Source organism: Lutjanus erythropterus, chromosome 11, assembly GCF_056507025.1.
Source record: "Lutjanus erythropterus isolate fLutEry1 chromosome 11, fLutEry1.hap2, whole genome shotgun sequence".
Lineage (NCBI taxonomy): Eukaryota > Metazoa > Chordata > Actinopteri > Lutjaniformes > Lutjanidae > Lutjanus > Lutjanus erythropterus.
This window is the reverse complement of record NC_139327.1, coordinates 20,043,604-20,064,221: the sequence shown is the minus strand read 5'-3', so window position 1 is coordinate 20,064,221 and position 20,618 is coordinate 20,043,604. Positions and strand designations below refer to the sequence as shown.

The 20,618-nt window shown below is 39.9% G+C and overlaps 1 protein-coding gene across 1 annotated transcript; it reads left to right on the top strand.

The window, feature by feature from the left end:
• The first annotated feature begins 3,144 nt into the window (after window positions 1-3,144).
• Window positions 3,145-20,418, top strand: LOC146318987 (complement factor B-like). The gene is made up of 18 exons (XM_084731203.1): window positions 3,145-3,639; window positions 5,142-5,348; window positions 5,436-5,621; window positions 5,734-5,910; window positions 8,360-8,446; window positions 8,793-8,932; window positions 9,657-9,801; window positions 9,899-10,030; window positions 10,838-10,939; window positions 12,146-12,280; window positions 15,020-15,135; window positions 15,335-15,470; window positions 15,664-15,802; window positions 15,926-16,002; window positions 17,330-17,430; window positions 17,544-17,673; window positions 19,934-19,983; window positions 20,150-20,418. Exons 1-18 carry the CDS (start codon window positions 3,459-3,461, stop codon window positions 20,324-20,326), a joined length of 2,418 nt encoding a protein of 805 aa, XP_084587329.1. The 5' UTR covers window positions 3,145-3,458; the 3' UTR covers window positions 20,327-20,418.
• Window positions 20,419-20,618: the final 200 nt, after the last annotated feature.

Sequence of the window (20,618 nt, the reverse complement as noted above, 5' to 3'; positions counted from 1 at the left end):
CATTTCCATTGTTGTCTCTGTATGTGTCGTATTATGAAGCATGCACCATCACATTACATCATATACACTGTGTATATGTATATGTAGGCCAAAATCTGTCAGCTTCACTTTATCTAAAGCCAAAGGACAACAGCAGATGATGGTTAAAATAAATGCAAATTAAAGTTTTTCTTTCATTTTTCTATTTCTTTGTCATCCAGAAGAATGTTCTTTGGCTTTATGTCTCTGTGAGTGATGCCAACCAGTGTTGGCCAATAATACATTACTCAGTAGTATATTACTAGAATATTATTACTCTAACCAGTAACAAGTAGTTTCGAGGATTTCCAATTCCAATTTCCAAAAAAGTGCTTATATTACAGTTACTAATCCAAGTAACTGAGTTACTGAGTTACTGACCGAGGTAGGCTATCTGTGATGTGTACGTGCAGCAGGTCAGGGCAGGTCACGCAGCTGCTAGCCGGACAGCTAAACAAAGGATGGAGGATGAGGATGAGAGGCGTACTTTCCACAGGTGGAAGAACTGACATTACTTTAAGATTGTTTCTCTGCATGAATACAGTGACAAATCCAAATTAAATGGCCTTGTTCTGTTGAGACACGAACCATCTGGAGACACACCTCAAGCAAACAGTTATACATGTTGTGAAAGTACTGTTTTCATTTGAATTGCTTGGGAACACCGAGGGAAGTTTTAGTTTTCTAGAAACTATGCAGGTTACTCAAAAATCTGAAGAGGAGAAGTGAGGATTGCTGCTGAAAAGACACATCAGATTTTTTTGTCATTGCTGAAAATATCCATTGATGGATTACTAAACTGCCCCACAGGGCACATCCTCAGGGGCCAAAAGGGTCAGGGGGCCTTGACTTTGTTTGAAATGACTATTAACATTTGTAACAAGTCAAATGACAGCAAAGATCCACAAATAGACTACAAAGAGATCATCATACCTGATTGTACAAATGTCAAATATATTTCATACACTCAGAATGAAGCCCCTCCTGACTGAAATATAATTAATTAAAAGTTCCTTATTTCTACATTAGGTAAATTGAATGAAACTGAACTAAGTCTAATTAATTAAATTGTAAAAATTATTACAAAATGAAAAGTAGATATTGAAGTTTTGGGGGGGGGGGGGTTGCCTCATGTATCCTGTGTACAAAATTTGTACACTTTGCACTTCATGTTAAAAAACGTTATATTATTTTTCACAATTTGTAATGGATGAGAATTCAAAAGTTGTTCATTTTTACATGATTTTTAAAAGTCTGACCCAGCCACTAAAATCAGCCTGTTGTAAACAAAGTTATCTACAATACTCACACTTAGCTCCAAACTGTACAAAAAATGTACATTGACTGCCATTAAAACCACTATTTTTGAACCATCAGCCATTAAGTCACAAATCATTCATTTTCTGATGACTCGCCCTCGTTTGAAAGCTAAGGCATTGAATTTTCACCCGGACATTTTTTTTGCCCCGTGACGTCACTCTTGCCCTATTTGGAAGAGGGTGGAAATTTCACGTTTGTCCACCAGATGGCAGCGTCGTACTGTTCCCTGCTCCCCGCTTCACCACGGCTCTGAGGCGGCGTGTAATGTGGTGTGTATCGCGGGTTTGAGTGTGGGAATGTGTGTGTGTGTGTGTCTGTATGTACCTGTTCATGTCAGTGTGTGTACGTCGTGTACATTGCATGACGTTGTACGCCACGATCCGCTTCGATGCGCGGCTATCCCGGCCGCGAGGTCGCGGTGAAGACAAGCTGGCGGCCCTCCGTGAGTTTGGCAGAGGCGGACAGCGAGATCAACAGCTCTTCAACCTCAGCAGAGACATCTGCGTGGATGAACAGTCCGAACTACCCCGCCCCACCCCGCCCCTCCCCCCGCAGCAGCTGCGCCGTGGAGCCGCTCTGTCCTCCGGTGGGGAAGAACGTACTCCCCTCGGGCACCAAGCACCGGGACCGGGCGGTAAGCAACGATTGGAAGAGTGGCAGAGGCGGACAGCGAGATCAACAGCTCTTCAACCTCAGCAGTGACATCTGCGTGGATGAACAGTCCGAACTACCCCGCCCCTCCCCCCGCAGCAGCTGCGCCGTGGAGCCGCTCTGTCCTCCGGTTTGGAAGAACGTACTCCCCTCGGGCACCAAGCACCGGGACCGGGCGGTAAGCAACGATCCGAAGAGGAAGCCGGAGATAATCCTCGACTACAATCGCTGCAAAGGGGCGGTAGACAATTTTGATAAGGTATGTGTATTTTATTTTATTCTGAATTTGCGTGCCTACAACGGCTTCGTTCTCTGCACCGCCATTCGCGCAACCTGGGGGCAGAGGGGACCCTTTCGTCGGCGTCTCTTTCTGACGTAGCCGGGGAGGAGCCTCACTTCCTCACTGGTGGCCATGACACCAGGGTCACACCAGCATCCGTGAGGCCCACCCCCATCCCCCCTCCAGTCCCTCCCCGTCGCGGAAGCGGCGCACAGTGTGCCCAACCAGGAGGCAGGTACCTCCGCCTGCCGGACATGTGGAGTTTCAGTCTGCAGAGGGCGCTGCATCAGTAGTGACATCATGATCAAAATATGGCATTTAAAGGGTTAAAAAAATGTGAAATGAATGAGTATTTGATATGTATGATTAAGGCTGACCTTGATTTACAAAAATAAAATTAAATTAGAGTAGAAAAAGAAATCAATATATAAAAATTAATAACTTGATTTATAGGTGTGCATTTTTTGCGCACATTTTGCTAAGTGTGAGTATTTGACCTAGTACAAAAAATAATAATGCATATTAACCAATGTTGCTGTTAATCATTGACATATGCCAGCCTGCAAAAATCAAAAATAAGTAATCCAATTTTTATGTAGTATTTTGGGAAAAAAATCATTTTTTGTGTTTTTTGCATTAAAAAAAGTGGTTTGTTTACATTACAAACATGGCATTTAAAGGGTTAAAAAATATGACAATTATTGAGTATTTGGTATTTTTGTTTATGGCTCGAGTTAAAGAAATACAAAAAAAAAAAAAAAGTGAAAAAAAAAATTGTATGAAAATTTTTTGTTACATTCATACCCCAGTGTGCATTTTTTGCACACTTGGTGGCTAAGAAGGGCATAAGTTTAGGGGATACCTAAGGGTTAATACACCTCTATATGGGCACCATTAGTTGCATGAAGCACATCAAGACGGTTCTCGATTTCAGCTTCATCAATGGTGGCAATGGCATCAGTGATCTTTTGCTTCATGTGCAAAGCATGAATGTGATTAAAAACTTTGATAACCACTGAGTACATAGAACAAATCTGATTAACATATCTCATCAATTGCTTTTGTAATAAATTTTTTAAATTGTAAAGAGACTTTGTGGACACCCTGTATAATAATAAAGAAATTGTGGTTTGGACGTTGCCCTTAACACACATTATCGATCTCCTTTTATTTGTCATGAAGTTAATAAATGCCAGGTTTGTGTTTCTTCATCCAGTCCCTCGTTCTGTATGTCACTGCCCATTTTAATATAAAACTGTGGCTCCTGCAAAATCCTCTCAGTTTTGTGTTGTTCCCCAGTTTAAAGTCCAACATGGGATTTTCCATCCTCTGGAATTGGCTTGTTGTGCTTTCATGTCTCCTCTGTTTGGGTGAGATAGATTTCTAAAACAAATATGTGTTTTTTTTTTTAACATTTTTTAACAAGAGTTTTGTAACATATTTAAAAATGGTAAACTTGTAGACTTATCCAGATTTTTTAAATATTCATAATAGCTTTTTTGTGTACAATTTTGTGTTTTGTAGTCAAATGCTTAGGACTGAAATAACAACCAATACATATAGTAATAATAACAGTAATACTAATAATGAGGCAGAGGCAGAAGAAGAAGAAGAAAAAGAATTTCAATAGGGGCAAGTAAAATCAGAAACAAAAATTAAGCAAAGTTTGCAAAGTTCTTTTGGGTTAAAGTAAGAGTCAGTAGGATTTGACCGAGCCCTTCGTATACGCATTAAGATTCAAATAGCAGCATTTTGGGTTGATGAAACTTCATGAGCACAACAAAACAATGAGAAAAAATAAGGAAATACAGGCAGAAGTCATGGATAATCTTCTTGAGATCAGGCCAAGAGAGAAATGACCTAATCTTCAAGATGTTCCCTAACTGGTGAAAACATGATTGAACAACACTAGTAAGTTATTTGTCAAATGAAAGGTCAACTATCAAATATAACCCCCAGGTTCCTGTCTGCAGGTTTAATACTACAGGACAGGGATCCAAGATGTTTCTGTACAGTCGCAATGGATTTTGGGGGACCAAAGAGAATTGTGTCTGATTTATTTTCATTTAGTTAGGGAAGGGTTTGTGATATGTTTTATGACACACAGGATAAAGGATGGTTAAAATGGCATTTTTCCACTGATTTCTTTTTTCAGAGCAGTAACCCTGATGCCAGCCCAGTTTTCAAGAAGCAGTGCTGTTTGAAACAGTTAATATGAGACTTTGCTGCCAGCTTATATTTCTAAATGTAAATGAATTTCAGTTTAGAACTGAGGAAGCCTCTTGGATGGCTTGGAAGAGGCTTGGAAGAGGCAAAATGTCTTCAAGAACCCAACCCTTTCACATGTACAACATCAACTTTTAAACACTGCAACAGCACATCTTAAAACTTATGTATTAAAGAGGCACTCTGCATTTTACATGTGAAGTTTGTCATTATATAACAGTAGCTCTCAGCTTCTGAAAACAATTGTATGATGTCTTATGTGGCTCTAGGAGGAAGTTTTTAAACCTCCATACATTAGACCAGCACATATTGGTACAATATGTCTTTGCTACGCTCCTCTGGGGGGGTTAGAAAACCAAAGATTCAATAAATAGCAATCCAATTTGACGTATTTGGATTACGGTTTTGGCAAATTTGCAAACATTCATGTTGCGTTAAGCAAACCTTTGTTTTAAAGGCATGTTTAATAATTATTTTGTGACCTTGTGATGGACCTGAGTGTTCGCAGTACCTTAATAAATTAAGGTTGGTCAATCAATCATCATGCTTTTTCAGTGTAATCCCATCCAATGACCCAACATAGTGGCCTGATATTGCTTACATGCCTGTCTGATGTATTCCCCAAAAACGGCCTTTTATTTTTCAGGAGGTAAAGTACGGTGTGATTGCACAGAGACAAATATGCAAATTGAAGGAGGTGATTACAAATTGACTAAGCAGCTGGAGGCAGGCAGCATGTTGATCTACAATTGTCCTGAGGGCTACTACCCATACCCGGCTTTGACCCGCCTGTGCCAGCCTAATGGCTCCTGGAGACCAGCACCCAAGAGATCTGCTCCTCAGAGATGCAAGCGTGAGTGATGTGACAGTGATGTTTCGCACTTTGCCTCAGGCTACCTGCTCTACATGAGAACTCAGATCCTTTTGTTTTGCTTTGCAGTTGTTGAATGCCCAGACCCCTTTGTGTTCGAATATGGAATCGTCTCCCCTCCTCAGGAGAGGTACTTTGTGGACAATGAGACCACGTATGAGTGCTACACTGGATATACAATGCGAGGCTCATCCAGACGTGTCTGCTTACCAAATGGGAAGTGGAGTGGCTCCACTCCCATCTGTAGCCGTGACTGTAAGTCCTGAAGAGCAATAAAACCTTCTTCTTCCCTCTCCTTTCTCTTTCAGCTTTTGGATGCATCCTAATTTGTGACTTTTCATGACTTGTTTCATTTTTGTCACCACAGCAGGAGATCATTGTGCTGATCCTGGTGTCCCACCTGGTGCAGTAAGAACAGGAAACATGTTTGGATTTAATGACAGAGTGAAATACAGCTGCAATGGAAGCCTGTTTTTAGTGGGGTCCAGTGAAAGAGTCTGTCAGGAGAATGGTTTTTGGACTGGAAAAGAGCCAACATGCTACTGTAAGACTGATACCTACAAGTAATGTTGATGTTCTGTGTGAGTTTATCAAACCATGAAATGGTCTGCTGGGAACCTAAACAGTTCAATATATACACCGGAAAAAGGATGCTGCAACATTCAGAAGCAATGACTAGAAGCATCAACAAAACTTTCAAACACTCAAAAGTTATAATTCGTGTACATCAAAGTTTTACTTTAGTTTGTATTTATTAATCCCTCAGTTTTTATATGACAGTCAATAAGTCTCAGTCACTGAGATGGCTGAGCCAGTTCCTGAGGTAAACAGGCTAGACAGTGGAATGACCAGGCTTGTGTGGCCCAACTGGGTAACTGACATATGCAGGGTGACATGCATGGTGGCAAGTATGTGCACACAAAATGCAATTTACAGACAAACACACATTTGTAATACAAGATGTTGCATCAGGACTACTAAGAGCACATTCTTGAAAATCGGTTTGGGACTCAGAAATTCACAGCTCTACACTTTCTGTCTTTGCCTCTGTAGGAAGGCAGCTGAGCAGTGAAGCAACATTACTTATCCACTGTCTTATTTTGAAACTATCTGACATTCTTTATTAGAGAGGCATGACATTACCGCTTCCTTGCATGTCTGTAACCTGGGCATATCCTTAGCTCTGCAGAGTAGTGGCATACTCCATCGATTTCCACTCTTCAAGTAAACCAACTGTTACTGCCTCTACTGCCTCCTTGTCTTGCCTTGACTTTATCACTACCTTCTTACTGTTAAAGAGCAGAGGAAATACAAGTGATTCCCTTACAGATGTGGGAAGATCATGAGGCATCACCTCCATGAACAATAATTGTTAATAGGTGGGCAAGTCATGTTGGATTGTGCACTAAAGTTGACTCACGTGGGCTCAGATGGCACTTAAAATTGGAGGTTGGCATGCTGTAAATTGTGTAGCCATGGAAGCCCTTCAGAGATTAGTGGCACAAAGCTGGCAGAATGGTGGATGCCTGGTGCAGTATCCTGTTGCACGTCAAGGAGGTGCATGCTGCTGGATGTTACATGGCAAAGGACAGGTGGTGATGGATAAGGTTGCATATTCAGTTTGGGACTCTAGGTTGGGACCAAGTGGTTCTTACATGCTAGAGGGGAGAGCTTTGTGCTGCCACTTTGGTATGGTAAAGCATTTAAGAGGACCAGACTGCACCTGTCCCCCTGCCTTTAGCACGTGAGCCCATAGTGGCTCTTGCCACCTTGGGGAGTAGTTTAACTCTTAGCTGTGTCATCATTTTGCTCCATAAGGTTGGAAGAAGGACTTGATGGACCTCAGCTCTCTGACAAAGATGCACGACTGCTCGACAGGTTTGCTTCATGCTCGAGGGGGGAGTTGTCCTTGAATGCTTTCCTCCATCTCCATAATCAGCAACATAATCTTTGTGAAGGCATGTGGGTCGTCCTGCGAGAGCCAGGACTGGGCCTTGTTCTACCATTAACACATCTGGGGGCAGCTATAGTAACAGCTATATCTGGCTTGAAGAACCAGTTTGTAGATGAACTTAGTGATTTAGGGTTGATAGATGCGCCACGCTATGTGATCAAACACAAAACGTCCCTTTACTAGATTAATGGCAGGTTATATGGTGAGTGAGTGTGTGCTTTTAGATTCAATTATGACCACAGGTAATCCAAAGAACAGGAAAACACCTGTCCTATCTTACACTGATCTAAAGCACAAGTGAAAAGTGTGAGGCGCAATGGATTTAATTTATCCAAGGTGTGTCCAAATCCACCTTTGTCGTCTTGCACCAGGGGCGCAAGTGGTATTTTGCCCTGCCCTGCCCCATACACCTATCAGCTATGCCCAAGTGTCCTCATTAATTCAGAGGAGAGTTTAGGCCGAACATGCAATAAACCAATGAGAAAGTCAGCTCTCATCACCTTTAAGAATCAGGTGCAACAGAAACACAAGCTGTGTCAGCATGATGACGAATTTACCAAGAGGAAACAGAGAAAAGGAAATAGGAAGGAAAAAAGGAGACATATGTGCTGGTTCAAGGAGTGAGAGCACCAGAGCACGCAATATAAGGAGACAACAGGATGTCTCCAAAACAGCTTCATGTGTAAATAGTCTTCTACAACTCAGTCTTCTACAATTTATTACCGTCTTATTTAATACAATGAGCTGCTGCTTTTCTCCAGCAACAACATTTTCCTGAATTAGAAACAGCCACACGAGAAGCACATGAAAGAGGCTGGACACACTGATCTATGTAACACGATTGAGTCCACCCTTATTACAAAGTCTCTTGAACAGACAATCCCTCACCAGCTTCCTGCTTGTAATGAACTGACAACTGAGAATTAAACAGAGTCTCTGTGGTGATGGATGAGTACTTTTAAATGCTTTTCCTTTAACACCTCCCCACTTTGTCACAATTATTACAAACCTCTGTTAATGTGACTCTTGTTTCTTGCAGACAAACACACCTATGACACTGCTTTGGAGGTTTCAGAGGCATTTGGCAGTGAAATCAGAGACAGACTCACTTACTTAGAGCAAAGTGGTGAGTTCTGGAGCAAATCTTATTATTGACATTGTTTAACACAAATAATTATTTTTGCTACTACAGTAGAGTGAGGCAGTTAACATTTTGTTAAATTCAAAATAAATGAGTCGTCATTTAATGATTCATGGTATAACTTTACACTACTTTTTAGATAATGCCATCAACACTCACTTCTCTGTGTAACAACATATTATCTTTGTTCTGTACATATCAATCTAATAAGAAAATGTGTAAATATGAATGTTTCCTTCTCTTATACCTTCCTTTCTGTCGAAAAAAATCTACATGAATATGGCATATAACATGTGTGGCACAATAACAGTATTTGTTATGGATTTTTCAGATGACACGTTGGCAGGGAAAGAAATCCAGATTTCAAAAAATGCAACACTTAACATCTATATTGCAATGGATATTTCTGAAAGCATTGAAGAGAAAGACATCATTGGGTCAAAGGAGGCTGTCACAAAACTTATGACAAAGGTAAGAAGCAAACAGATTTTCTGTCCTTAAAAGTAGAGGTCCTGAATAGAGGATGTCAAATACCAATGTTTTGGTGAAATTTCTGGTGAAGTGCTGGTCAGAAATCTCATGTAGATATCAAAACGATTCAAATATTAAAGGGATCGTTCACCCAAAAATGAAAATTCAGTTATTATCCACTCACCTTCGTGCTGATTGAAGGTTGTGTTTATTTTGTTAGTCCGCAAAACACTGCTGGAGTTTCACAGAAAACTAGTGTTGCAGAATCTTCAAACAAATGATGATGATGATTTTTCAAACGAAAAAAAAAACAACTGGAAAAAAATATATATATAATGCCTCCATACTGCTTATCTGGCATAATGCAAGTCTCCTAAAGTCCCAGCATGCCATTTGCAGACCATCACCGTCACCACACACACACCAGCTCCCAGCTACGCATCTACAGTGAAGATTCAGGCATGATTTAAGACACTCTTTTTAGTCAACTTGATATGTCGCATGTTTAGGGGAGTTGAATCACACCAGATGAGCACTATAGTGGCATTTTATGCTTTTATTATGTTGTTTTTATGTGTTTGAAAACTGGTCACTACTCACTTCAGTTGTTTAGGAGGTCCTGCAATCCTGTTTTCCTGTGAAACTCCAGCAGTGTTTTGTGGACTAAGTTTTATTTTTGGGTGAACTATCTCTATTAGAAATGTTTTACTTTATGTCTCCACAGATTTCATCTTTTACTGTGTCTCCAAACTATGAAATCCTGTTTTTTGCCTCTGAAATATTTGAAGTTGCCAACATTCTTGATTTTTGGGACGACAATATAATCCTGAGCAATATCACGAGAGAAGTTGAAAACTTTCAACTCAGCGGTGAGTGAAACAGATCAGAGATATTGTTGGAAATACTGTTTTAATGTAGAGCTTGTTTTATGTTTTACTGCTTGTGTGTGTGTGTTTTGACTTAAAGGCAAGAGGACTTACGGAAAAGATCTCAACAACGTCTTTAAGACCTTTCTGGAGCGAATGGCTATGATAAAATTGCGGGTTGGAGAACAGGATTTTAAAGAACATCGTCACATCCTCATTGTTTTTACAGATGGTAATTTCAGACACTTTATTTAAGTTTATTTAATGGGATCACTTGGTATATCAGTAAAAGCTAATTGCAATAAAGTGTAACGGAAACATAATTATTCATGACATGTATGATGCATGTGACTCAAACATCACTGAAGCTTCTGCTCCACTGAAGAAAAGAAAGACTGCAGCAGATGAAAACATCAGATCTGCGTGCAGATGAGGAGGTTGTAACCTTCCTCTAGTCAATACATGAAACAGACATAAATGCCATATCTCAATTGTGTTTCCTACATTTTTCCCTCCGCAATTTTAGGTTTGACTTATGCTCTTGTAATTATGTCATCTTGTTGCCGCCTCTTTTTCTGCAATGGTAAAATGGGACCTGATGGGAGAATTTAGCACCACCTATTGACTATCTTGATTAACAAACTCCTAATAACAAAACATATTTTAAATGAACAGAACAGTAGTAACTGAAGTGTAATAACTTTTCTTTATGAGATGTGGAGCGGTGTGGTGGAGTATTTCTTGGTTGAACAGTTAAATAAACAAAAGATATTGAGTTAATAATGTGTGAACTGTAAAGGTGGTGGTGTTTTGAGTGAAATATACATCAACTCCTGTTTTAAATTATAGTATGTGAATATGCACCTTGTATCAAGTATCATTAATATAGATAATATAATTTTCATTATGTTTATGTAAGCACTAAGGTGAAAGTAGTTATAAAGCTTAAGTTGTTTGCTTTTCTTTTGTTTATGTTGTACATCATTTTAACACACTGGTTTCTTTCATCATTTTAACACACTGGTTTCTTTTATTGCAGGTACTTATAGTATCGGTGATTCACCTGCACCCACTGTGGCAAAAGTAAAGAACATGACATTCACGAGTGAAGGGGTGACTCAATCAAGAGAAGAATATCTTGGTGAGTTTTATGTCTCACGCACATTTAATTCAGTCCCGTGACGCTGTTATTATACATATTATATTGTCAGTAACCTTACTGTTACTGCTTAGCAAGCAGCCTGAGCAACACAATGGGCCTGATTTTTCTAAGATCCCAAATGAAGAGTGCTAAATTGCGTTTGCATTCTAATATATTGTGTGTTTGGTTGGTGTGTGTTTTGTGGGTTAATTGTGTAAATGACAGCAGGTGCAAACACTGTGGAGACAGCAGTATTTAAATTAGAATGCAGAATGACTACAAGTGGAAAATGAAATTCTATCTCATGGTGTTAGTTGAAGAGGCAAATAAACATTGTTGAGCTACAGCAAAAAATGTCAAGAACAATAGATGAAATTAAGAGAAGATAGCAAGACATAAGGTGAATGACAAAAGAAAAAATTGGCTTATAATAAAAACTTCTCCAACTATCTTTAATAAATAAATAAACAAATCCATTGCGCAGGAGGTATGAGCAGTGTCCTCTGTGGCCCAAGTGCTCAGGTGGGAAGACAGGATACAGGCAGTGGTGAGGTCTCTCAATCCAAGCATGCACCGCTTGGAGAGGAGCGCAATGGATGAGAGGAGTGTGCTGAGGCAGAGACATGTAACTTGCCAAAAAACCCAAGTTAAAAATGTAAAGTTGGCAAAAAGAAGGAAATAGGAAAACATATTAAAAGGTCAGTGTTAATTTTGTTGAGGCTACAGTGGCTGTGAATGTTCAGTTTCGTTTGGCTGTAAAAAAAATAAGGTGCAATAAATGTATGTTTAGTCATGGTGCTTTTCTGCATTAAGGATTATTGAATGAAAATAAAAATAAATCCATACCCCAAACAGAGAAATTACTTTAAATCAGTCTCCTCCTCACCAGTCACAGTCACTGCGCATTATTTTCAGACTTGGTAAATTGCAGTGCATGTGCTAAATTAACCTATTTGCATGTCACACTAGGGTAGAAACAGCCCATGTTGCATATTCCTGTAGGCAAACGTACTAAATGGACAGTCCGTGCTGTCTTCCACATTTGAAAGATGCAATCCTCAGTGTGCACCGTTAGTAGATCAGTTTGCACATTTGTTTGCGGGTGATATCAAGTTTGCACGTTTTTACACAGCAAACCTTTAGTAAATCAAGCCCAAAGTGTTTTAATGGAACAAAATGAGCCTAATATTTTTCATTCTGTTACAGACATTTATATTTTTGGCATTGGAGCTGAGATCTATGATGACGAGCTGCAGCCCCTCACAGCAGGGACCGGAGGCCAGCATTACTTCAGAATGAAGGACATTCAAAATTTACAAGACACTTTTGATTACGTGATTGGTAAGTCAAAAAATGCACACACATACACAAAAGACACACATCTACACACACAGGCTAGGGGGTGGGCACACATAGCCACATAGCAGGTATTGGTTTCAAAGGGGAGTGCCAACATATTTACGTGAGAGGATGTGGAGCTGCTGGAGGACGCCAAAGTGAAGAAGTGAAGGTTTGTGGAACACTATATCCTTTTTAGCTTATGTGAAGTTTGCTGTGTAATTCACAGGGTTAAGGCTTATACCATGGAGCCTTTTTGTTTTTTTATCTTCTTATTTCTCTTACTTCTTTTATTTTTATAGTTTATCCAGGCAATCATGAATGAGCACAGACCGACAGAAATAAGCTTTGTGTAATAAAACAGACACCTGGAAGTAAAAAACACCGACAGAGGAGAGAAACTACTTTTCAAAGCATACAGATTCATTGTGAAGCTACAGAAGCACTGAGATGAACATAAACAGACTGTCAAAAATGTATTTCTCTTTGCTCTCCTGCACATGCACGAGCTCAGCATCACAAACACTCACCTATTGGACAGGAAGAAAAGAGGCTCATCGTGGTTTGGCCGCGGCCAGTGCAACGTGACCACAGCCTGCTTGGAGGCAAGTCGGGTTCGCTTTGTCCCCGCTCCAGAGTAGGTCTATCTTGGGCGCAGCTCAGCTCGACACATCTCGGCAGGATAAAAGCAGTTACAGACATGCAAATCAGCAGCACGACGCGGACAATAATGTCAGTCCAGACGCACCATGTGTGTATTTGTGTGTCAGTACAGACTACTCACCTGTCAAAGAAGTCAGGTCTTTCCTTTACATCCCTCTTCTCTTTACTCTCACTCTGTGACATTCAAGTACATTTCTCCTCCGGTCAGCAGTCAACATAGACAGACAAACTCCTGTAAACAGTGCGGCTGGCTCCTCTGTGGTGCTACTGTGCACAGGTTTGCAAACAAACATTAAGTTAAATCCACTTTTTAATCCCAAAAGTTTAAAAAAAAACTCAAGCTGAGCTCTCATCTGGTCGGTCTGTGGCACTGCAATTTCTTTGTTGTCGCTGCAGAGGTCTGAGAAGCACAAGTGATTATAAATCTACTTTTTAATCCCAAAAGCTCCACTCTGCTGCCGACCCTCTCCTGCAAAGCTCCCCAGCTCTGAGCAACTGTCTGTCGGCTCTGTGTCTCAGCTTTGCCCAGTCCTCTTGGTCCTCAGCAAAGTTCTGTGATACACATGAATGAACTCAACTCAGGGTGAAGTCAAAAGTAACCATGTGAGCTGAAAAACTCTTAAGCTGAGCATGTTGCTCATTATCTGGACCCTTTTTTAAGATTCTGTGTCTGATAATTCAGTTTTCAGGAGTTTCAGCCATTGATCCAGGGTGCAACCAAAGGAACGTGCACGTGCAGCTGCACTAGTACAACAGCCAATAGGAGCCCCTGGTCTGGGAAGACCTGTGATTGGTTTGTCTGCTGTCACAGGCCAGATTCTCTAAATGCTGAAAACAGAGCCAGGAGGAGGTGCAGAAGTCTAGTTCTGATGTCGGCGTGTTTGGTGCCTGACTTCAGTGGCCGTTTATGGAGAGAAATGGATAAACAGACAGTGTTGGCACCATAATATTATTATAATGGCACCACTACCAGCAGTACCAACATCTGAAAAGTGAAAAGTTGTTTTTTTTTTCCAGTTGACTCTTTATAAAGTCATCAGCCCAGATGTCAATTCAACATCTGCCCTCCTGCTGTGCCCATGAGCTCCTGCAGCTCATTTTGTTTTGGTGCATTGTTTTTCCTTCTCTGATGATACCCTGTTGTAATTTCCTGTGATTGGTCCAAAAGTCCAAACCATCCAAAAAATGTTTTCACACTAGAAACAAACTGATACATGGTTCAGTTTGATCCGGACAAAGACCACCTCTTTTTGCTGGACCAAAGGCTGGCTTTTTGGTTCAGACCGTGATCCACAGGAGCTTTCACAACTGTAGTTTTTGATCAAACTGGAAAGTCCAAAAGTCCAGACCAAATGAGGTAGGTGTGCCAACACCCTAAAAGGCATGAGCTAAAGATGGCTGCAACTCCACCTCCTGACTTGGGGGAGTGGATTCATTAAGGCTGACATATTCTTCATGACCCATCCAGGTTTCTGTGAGACAAAATAAATCAGTATGATAATCTGACATTAACTCTAATACAAATTCAGCTTGATCTGATGTTTAAGAGCCAGTTTAATTTTCTGTTTTTGTTGTGTTATTGCAGTTGTAGAGTTGATTTTTATTAGATTTTTTATGTATAACGCCTCTTTGTTTTTCTTTTGATTCAATTAGTTGAAGTGATCGGGGGGGCAGACACAGTCTCTGTGGGGTATCGAGTGGGTAACTGCTCTAATAGAAGTGCAGAGGTGTGTGTGGGACTGCATCTCTGACTCCTGGTCTCTAAGTCCACATCATTTGCTGAACACCACCTTGATAGCCAGCTGCTGAATGAAGACTATACATTGTTATCACTGGTCAAATTAGGCAGGGGACCAGAGAAAATTGTTTTTGCAAAAGTGTACACCAACTCAAAGTTTTAAATATGATTCAACATCACCTGCTCCCATGGAATGCCTTTAACTGGTAGCTGGTGTGTCTAACTTCATGTTTCTGACTATAGAGCTCCCAGTTACCAGAGTTTGTATCTCAGCAGGAGAATCCTGGGTGCAAATGGCTATGTGTGTGAGCAACATTGATTTTATTGGGTTTTTAATGCAGATGAGGAAAAAGTTGAGGCTCTATGCGGTCTTCACAAGGACTATGCAACAGCTGATAAAACTGACAGAGAAATCAAGAGGAAACTGTATCCATGGATGGCATTCATTTATATCCAGGTAAATGTTTATATATTTAATTTATCCTCAGAATTTATCTGCAAAATATATTTGAAAGGCTGTCTGAATCTCACAATCCTTCATAAAATAATTCTTCACTCCTTGTGCTTCACCACAGCAATCAGTAAAATCAGAGGAATAAACTTTTCCACTGAGGGAAATTATGTGTTGTTTTTTTTTTTACCATTTAAACCTTAAGACCTTTGACGGATCAACAAAGAAATGCCTCGGCTCTCTGGTGAACCCTCAGTTTGTCTTGACTGCTGCTCACTGCTTCCCATTTGGAGTTGAACCTGGGCACATCACAGTTGAGATTGATGATGGACGTGGAAAAGGTAATGATAAATGTTTATTTAATCTGTGTTTACTATTATGTTTTCTCTTTGGCGTTGGCATTTCAATTTACATTTGTAGTGTCAAAGTTCCTATATGAATTATTTTATAGTCACTATAATCCAGTATTTTATAAATTTTTTTCTGCTATCCATCCTGTTGATGGTAACAATAATACTTTGTTGTATTTTACAGTGAAAAGAGTTAAAAATGTCATAATACACCCAAACTATGATGTCAGCGCTAAAGTGAATCTGGGTGTTAAAGAGTTCTACGACTATGATGTGGCTCTCGTCCAGCTGGAGGAAGATGTTCAAATCTCCAGTGCTGTTAGGTGAGAACTTATTAATGAACATAATAATAATAATAATAATAATAATAATAATAATAATAATAATACATATTTTGTGTTAAAGTTTTTCACCACATGTTATATTGTTTTTGATATTTTGTTCAGACCTATATGCATTCCTTGCACTCAGCAGACCAGTGCTGCTCTAAAACTGGGTGCCAGTTCTACCTGCAGGCAACAAGGTGAGGTCACTCTACCAACATGCTGTAAGTTCACTGTCACATTACTTGGTCTTCATAACTACCAAAAACTTCTCATCTTCTTGCATAAATTGATTCTTTTTCTAATGGGTCCAGCTAAATGAACACACAACACAACACAACTGAGCATTTGATAAACCCTGCACTCCTGTGGTTACTACATCTTTCAGGCTTTCCATTCTGACATGATGTGCAGTTTACCCTAGAGCCAGATTAGCCATGCAAAAGCTAACATTTTCACTGATTTTATATCTGACAGCTGACAGTTTTGACCGTTAAAAGAGCTGTTTGTTCAGACCATTGACTGTATATAGACATGGACAACAGGAGAGCTCTCCAAAAGTGAAGCCAAAGCATCTCGATCGCCTCCTCATGATGGGATGTAGTACAGGTCATAAATCCTGCCTCCCCAGTGTTAATAAGTAGGACATTGCCTAAACTAAAACATCACTGTAGACATCAAATAAATTTTTCCCAAAGATGGTTTCTGTCGTTCTGTCGTTGATGTTTGTTCAAGTCTTCATTTTTTCCCATCAGTTTGTTTTTACTTAGTTTAATTAGTTTGACGGTATAAAAACAGGATTTCATGCCACGATTGACAGCTGAGCTCTGCTTGCGCTTGACCTGCTGGCTGTGTGGGCAGAGACAAATGACATCACCAGCACAAGATGGCAGCACTGGTATATGGGATATTTTGCCCTCAGTTTTGTATAGTGGGAGGAAGTGGAGCCGTGGTGTCCATCTTTTATTTCTGTCAGTGGTTCAGACCTAGTATTAAGTAGGGATGCACCGATCACCCGGCCAGAGACCGGAACCAGACGGTTTTCAGCGTGACCAACTCTGACCGGTGACAGGCTGGTCAGCGTCACATATCTGACTCTCTGCCCATCATTGTCACACACATGTTCTGCATGATGGTCATGTCATGCATACAGTAGACAAACTGACCATGACATCACACCCACCACAGCGCTGATCACAGTTACACACATTCAGACACATGCTTGCATGAAGTTGGTGTCAGCAACATATTCAAAGAACAGGATAAAGAGAAGACAGACAGTCTACAATGAGACAGAGCAGCTGACAATGCCCCAGAACAGCTGTAAACTCTCTAGCTCTTCAGGCTAATGTTAGCCAGCAACAGACTGCTGTTCACAGAGGGACAGTTAAAAATCTCACCTCCTGTTCTGGCTGAAGAATAAACAACCTGTGTTGATGTGTCTCCTCAAATATTTTCTCATCCAGACTCGTTTGACTTCTGTGTCTCAGGTATAATTTACTGTATTTTTGTGTTCTCTAAATACAGAACAACTACTGTTAAAGAATCGTTTTGACAGACTCACTTTCCTGACCAGAACGAACAATATAGTGGATGAAAAAGATGTCTCTGCTAAGCTTGGTGACAATGTGAGTTTTAAATGACTACACGATGTTGTGTCTTGTGTGTGTGTGTGTACACTTTATTCATTTTTCACACTGTCACTTCGATCCATGGTTCTTCTTCCAATCTATTAATGCAGAGAGATGTATGCATCAGACATGCATTACAGGCACCAGGCATAACAACATCTAATCCAAAGGACGTCGTGACTGATAACTTCCTGTGCACTGGTGGTCTGACTCCTATCAGAGATCATATAGCATGTACAGGTATGTTCCTACAGAGGTGTCAAACATATGGCTGGGGGAGGCCAAAACTGGCCTGAAAAAAGGGTCCTATATGGCCCAATATGACTTTGCAAAGTGTAAAATTTTGCAGAGGAGTCCTTAATTCCAGACCAGAAAACAGGTCTCTGAAAAAAGTAGAATACTTATTTGGTTCTATTTAAAGATAATGAACATAATGGATGGTGCAAAATATTGACACTCAGCAGCTTCAGCACAAAATAATCTGTATTGTAATCTGTAATATGTATTTGTAAAGCAGGGGATAACTTCACCTTCACCTTTATCAGTTTAGCTCACTTTAGTTGGTGTTGTGAGGTGATGCCAGCATTAATAAAACATCTGGAAAATCAAAAGAATTTTTCGATCTTGACAAGTTGTTGGAATCATAAAGAAGTGAACTATTACATTGTTGTTCTCTTCCAAAATACACGTTTTGTGCATTTAGAGATCAACTGTGATCTGTGGATTATATTGAACATGCAACGACTGAATGTGGAAAAACTGAGACACTGTTGAAATTACATTTATTTTTCTTAATATGTTTCAGGCTGTTTATCATCATTTATTTTGTAAATGGATGGTTCATTAACGTGAACACTTTCAGAATGTACTTTTATGTCTTTACTCTTCAAAAACTGAAAATCTGCAGGTGTTATTCAAACCCCAGTTTCAAAGAAACTGATGTTGAAACTGAAATAGAACCAGAATGCAATGATTTGCAAATACTTTTTGAAAATTTACACTCATTCTGAATTTGATGCCTGCAACATGTTTCAAAAAAGTGAGGAGCAACAAAAGACAGGGACGTTTGTGGAATGCTAAAAAAAAAACTTTGGAACATTCGACAGGAAAACAGTTTAATTGGTGACAGGTGACTGCATCATGATTGGGCTTGAAAGGGGCATCCTTGGAAGGCTCAGTCATTCACAAGCATAGATGGAGTCAAGTTAACTGCTGTATGAAAACCTGTGCGGGCAAACAGTCCAACAGTTTGAGACCATTTCTCAATACAAAACTGCAAGTAATTTATGGATTTCACCATATACAATCCATAATATCATTAAAAGATTCAGAGAATCTGGAGAAATCTCTGAACATAAGGGTGGCCGAAAGACCGAAAATCAAATTGAATTCCTGTGGCCTTTGACCCCTCAACCAGCACTGCATTAAAAACCCACATTATTGTATGAAAGATATTCCATGGGCTTGGGAACACAGTTTGTCACTGCATCTACAAATGCAAGTCAAGACTTGTTAAGACAACAAAAGAAATGCTGCAGACTTCTCTGGGTCCTGAGTTTATCTGAGGTGGACTGACACAAACTGGAGACTGTTGTCTGACAAGTCCACATTTCAGATTGTTTTCATAAATCATGGATGTCGTGTCCTCCAGGCTAAAGAGGAAGGTGATGTATCACAGTGGAACTTGTTCCTGCCCCAACTTTTTTGGAACATGCTGCAGGCATCACACTCTGAGTGTATATTTACGAAAAACAATAAAGTAAATCACTTCAAACATTGAACATCTTTTTTGTACTGTACTCAACTGAATAAGGGTGAAAATGTATTTGCAAATCATTGCATTCTGTTTTTAGTTACATATTCCACAGTGTCCCTACTTTTTTTTGGAATTGGGGTTGTATTTATTGATAATTGTGCAATGTTTTTACTGATCCGGCCCACTTGAGGTTGAATTGCACACCTGCACACTGCGCTCCTGCACGCCATGAATTAAGGGATTATTTCAACCAAACCAGAGTTGGCAATTGTTGGAACAGTGCGAATACAAACCAAGACGTGTTGGAGAGTTTGGTTTTGTATTTATCGAGTCTGAGTGAAGCTGACAATGATGAATCAGCTGTTTCTTGTTAAACAAAATGTATCTTACTCTTCAAAAAGGTCTCTCACTGTCACGATCCTTTCCATAATGCTGTCAGACATTTAGGATAAGTCTGAGCCTGTTAGTGACAAAAACAAGCACAAATAAACAAGCATCACCTTACGTGTACATGCGGTTTCAGGTGACTTGGGAGCCACACATCTCTATGTCCACACAGTAGAGAGCACAGAAACGCTTTTTAATTTCCAAAGTCTTCAGCCTTTTGAGACTAAGTTATGAACTAAGACATGACATGATTAGTTCTTGTTTTTCCTTTAATATTAGTAACTGAGGTCCATTGTTTTCGGTGTAACCGTGTGTGTGTGTGTGTGTGTGTGTGTGTGTGTGTGCTTGTTGTTACAGGTGATGGTGGAAGTGCTGTGTTCAAGAACTATGAGCATCACACAATACAGGTAAACAGCCTTTTCTAAAACTTGATCACAAATGAGTCAAATTCTGGTAACAAATATCACTCAAAAGGAAAACGAAACTCCGCTGAAATAAATTAGGGAATGTAACTTGACTGTGATTTTAAACTTATTGTTGAGTGTTTAAAGTAATCAATGGTTTCTTTTGCAGGTTGCACTGGTCAGCTGGGGAACAACAGTTAAGTGCAGCGCTGGTGGTCTCGTTGAATCTGATGAGAACTCCAGAGATTTCCATATTAATCTTTTCAGAGTTGTTCCTTTTCTCAAATCTGTCCTTGGTGATCACAACCAGGATGATTATTTACCACTTCAGTTTTTGCAGAACTGAATGCATTTACATGCTGATATTTTTGCCATTTCAATAGTATGACGTGTACATGCTCTACATTTAAAAGAATTAGTTCATGTTATTTTTCTGATGACTGAATTCATCTACTCTTCTGTTTTTGCGCAAATTCATGATGAAAGATACACTTTTCAGGTAAAATGTCATTAAAAGCATGTATACACAGCATTATATATCTGCATCACATATATGTTATGTGGTTTCTTTATTTTATGTCTGTGACATTATGGAACACGTTCCGTCACAGTGCATCATCTAAGCCACGGAACCGAAC

Excerpts from the sequence above, each read along its gene's own strand:
- LOC146318987 (XM_084731203.1), top strand. The coding sequence starts at position 3,459 with ATGCCAGGTTTGTGTTTCTTCATCCAGTCCCTCGTTCTGTATGTCACT. Across the intron at positions 15,471-15,663 it reads TGATGATGGACGTGGAAAAG|TGAAAAGAGTTAAAAATGTC; the intron begins GTAATGATAAAT and ends TGTATTTTACAG. Across the intron at positions 19,984-20,149 it reads ATGAGCATCACACAATACAG|GTTGCACTGGTCAGCTGGGG; the intron begins GTAAACAGCCTT and ends TTTCTTTTGCAG.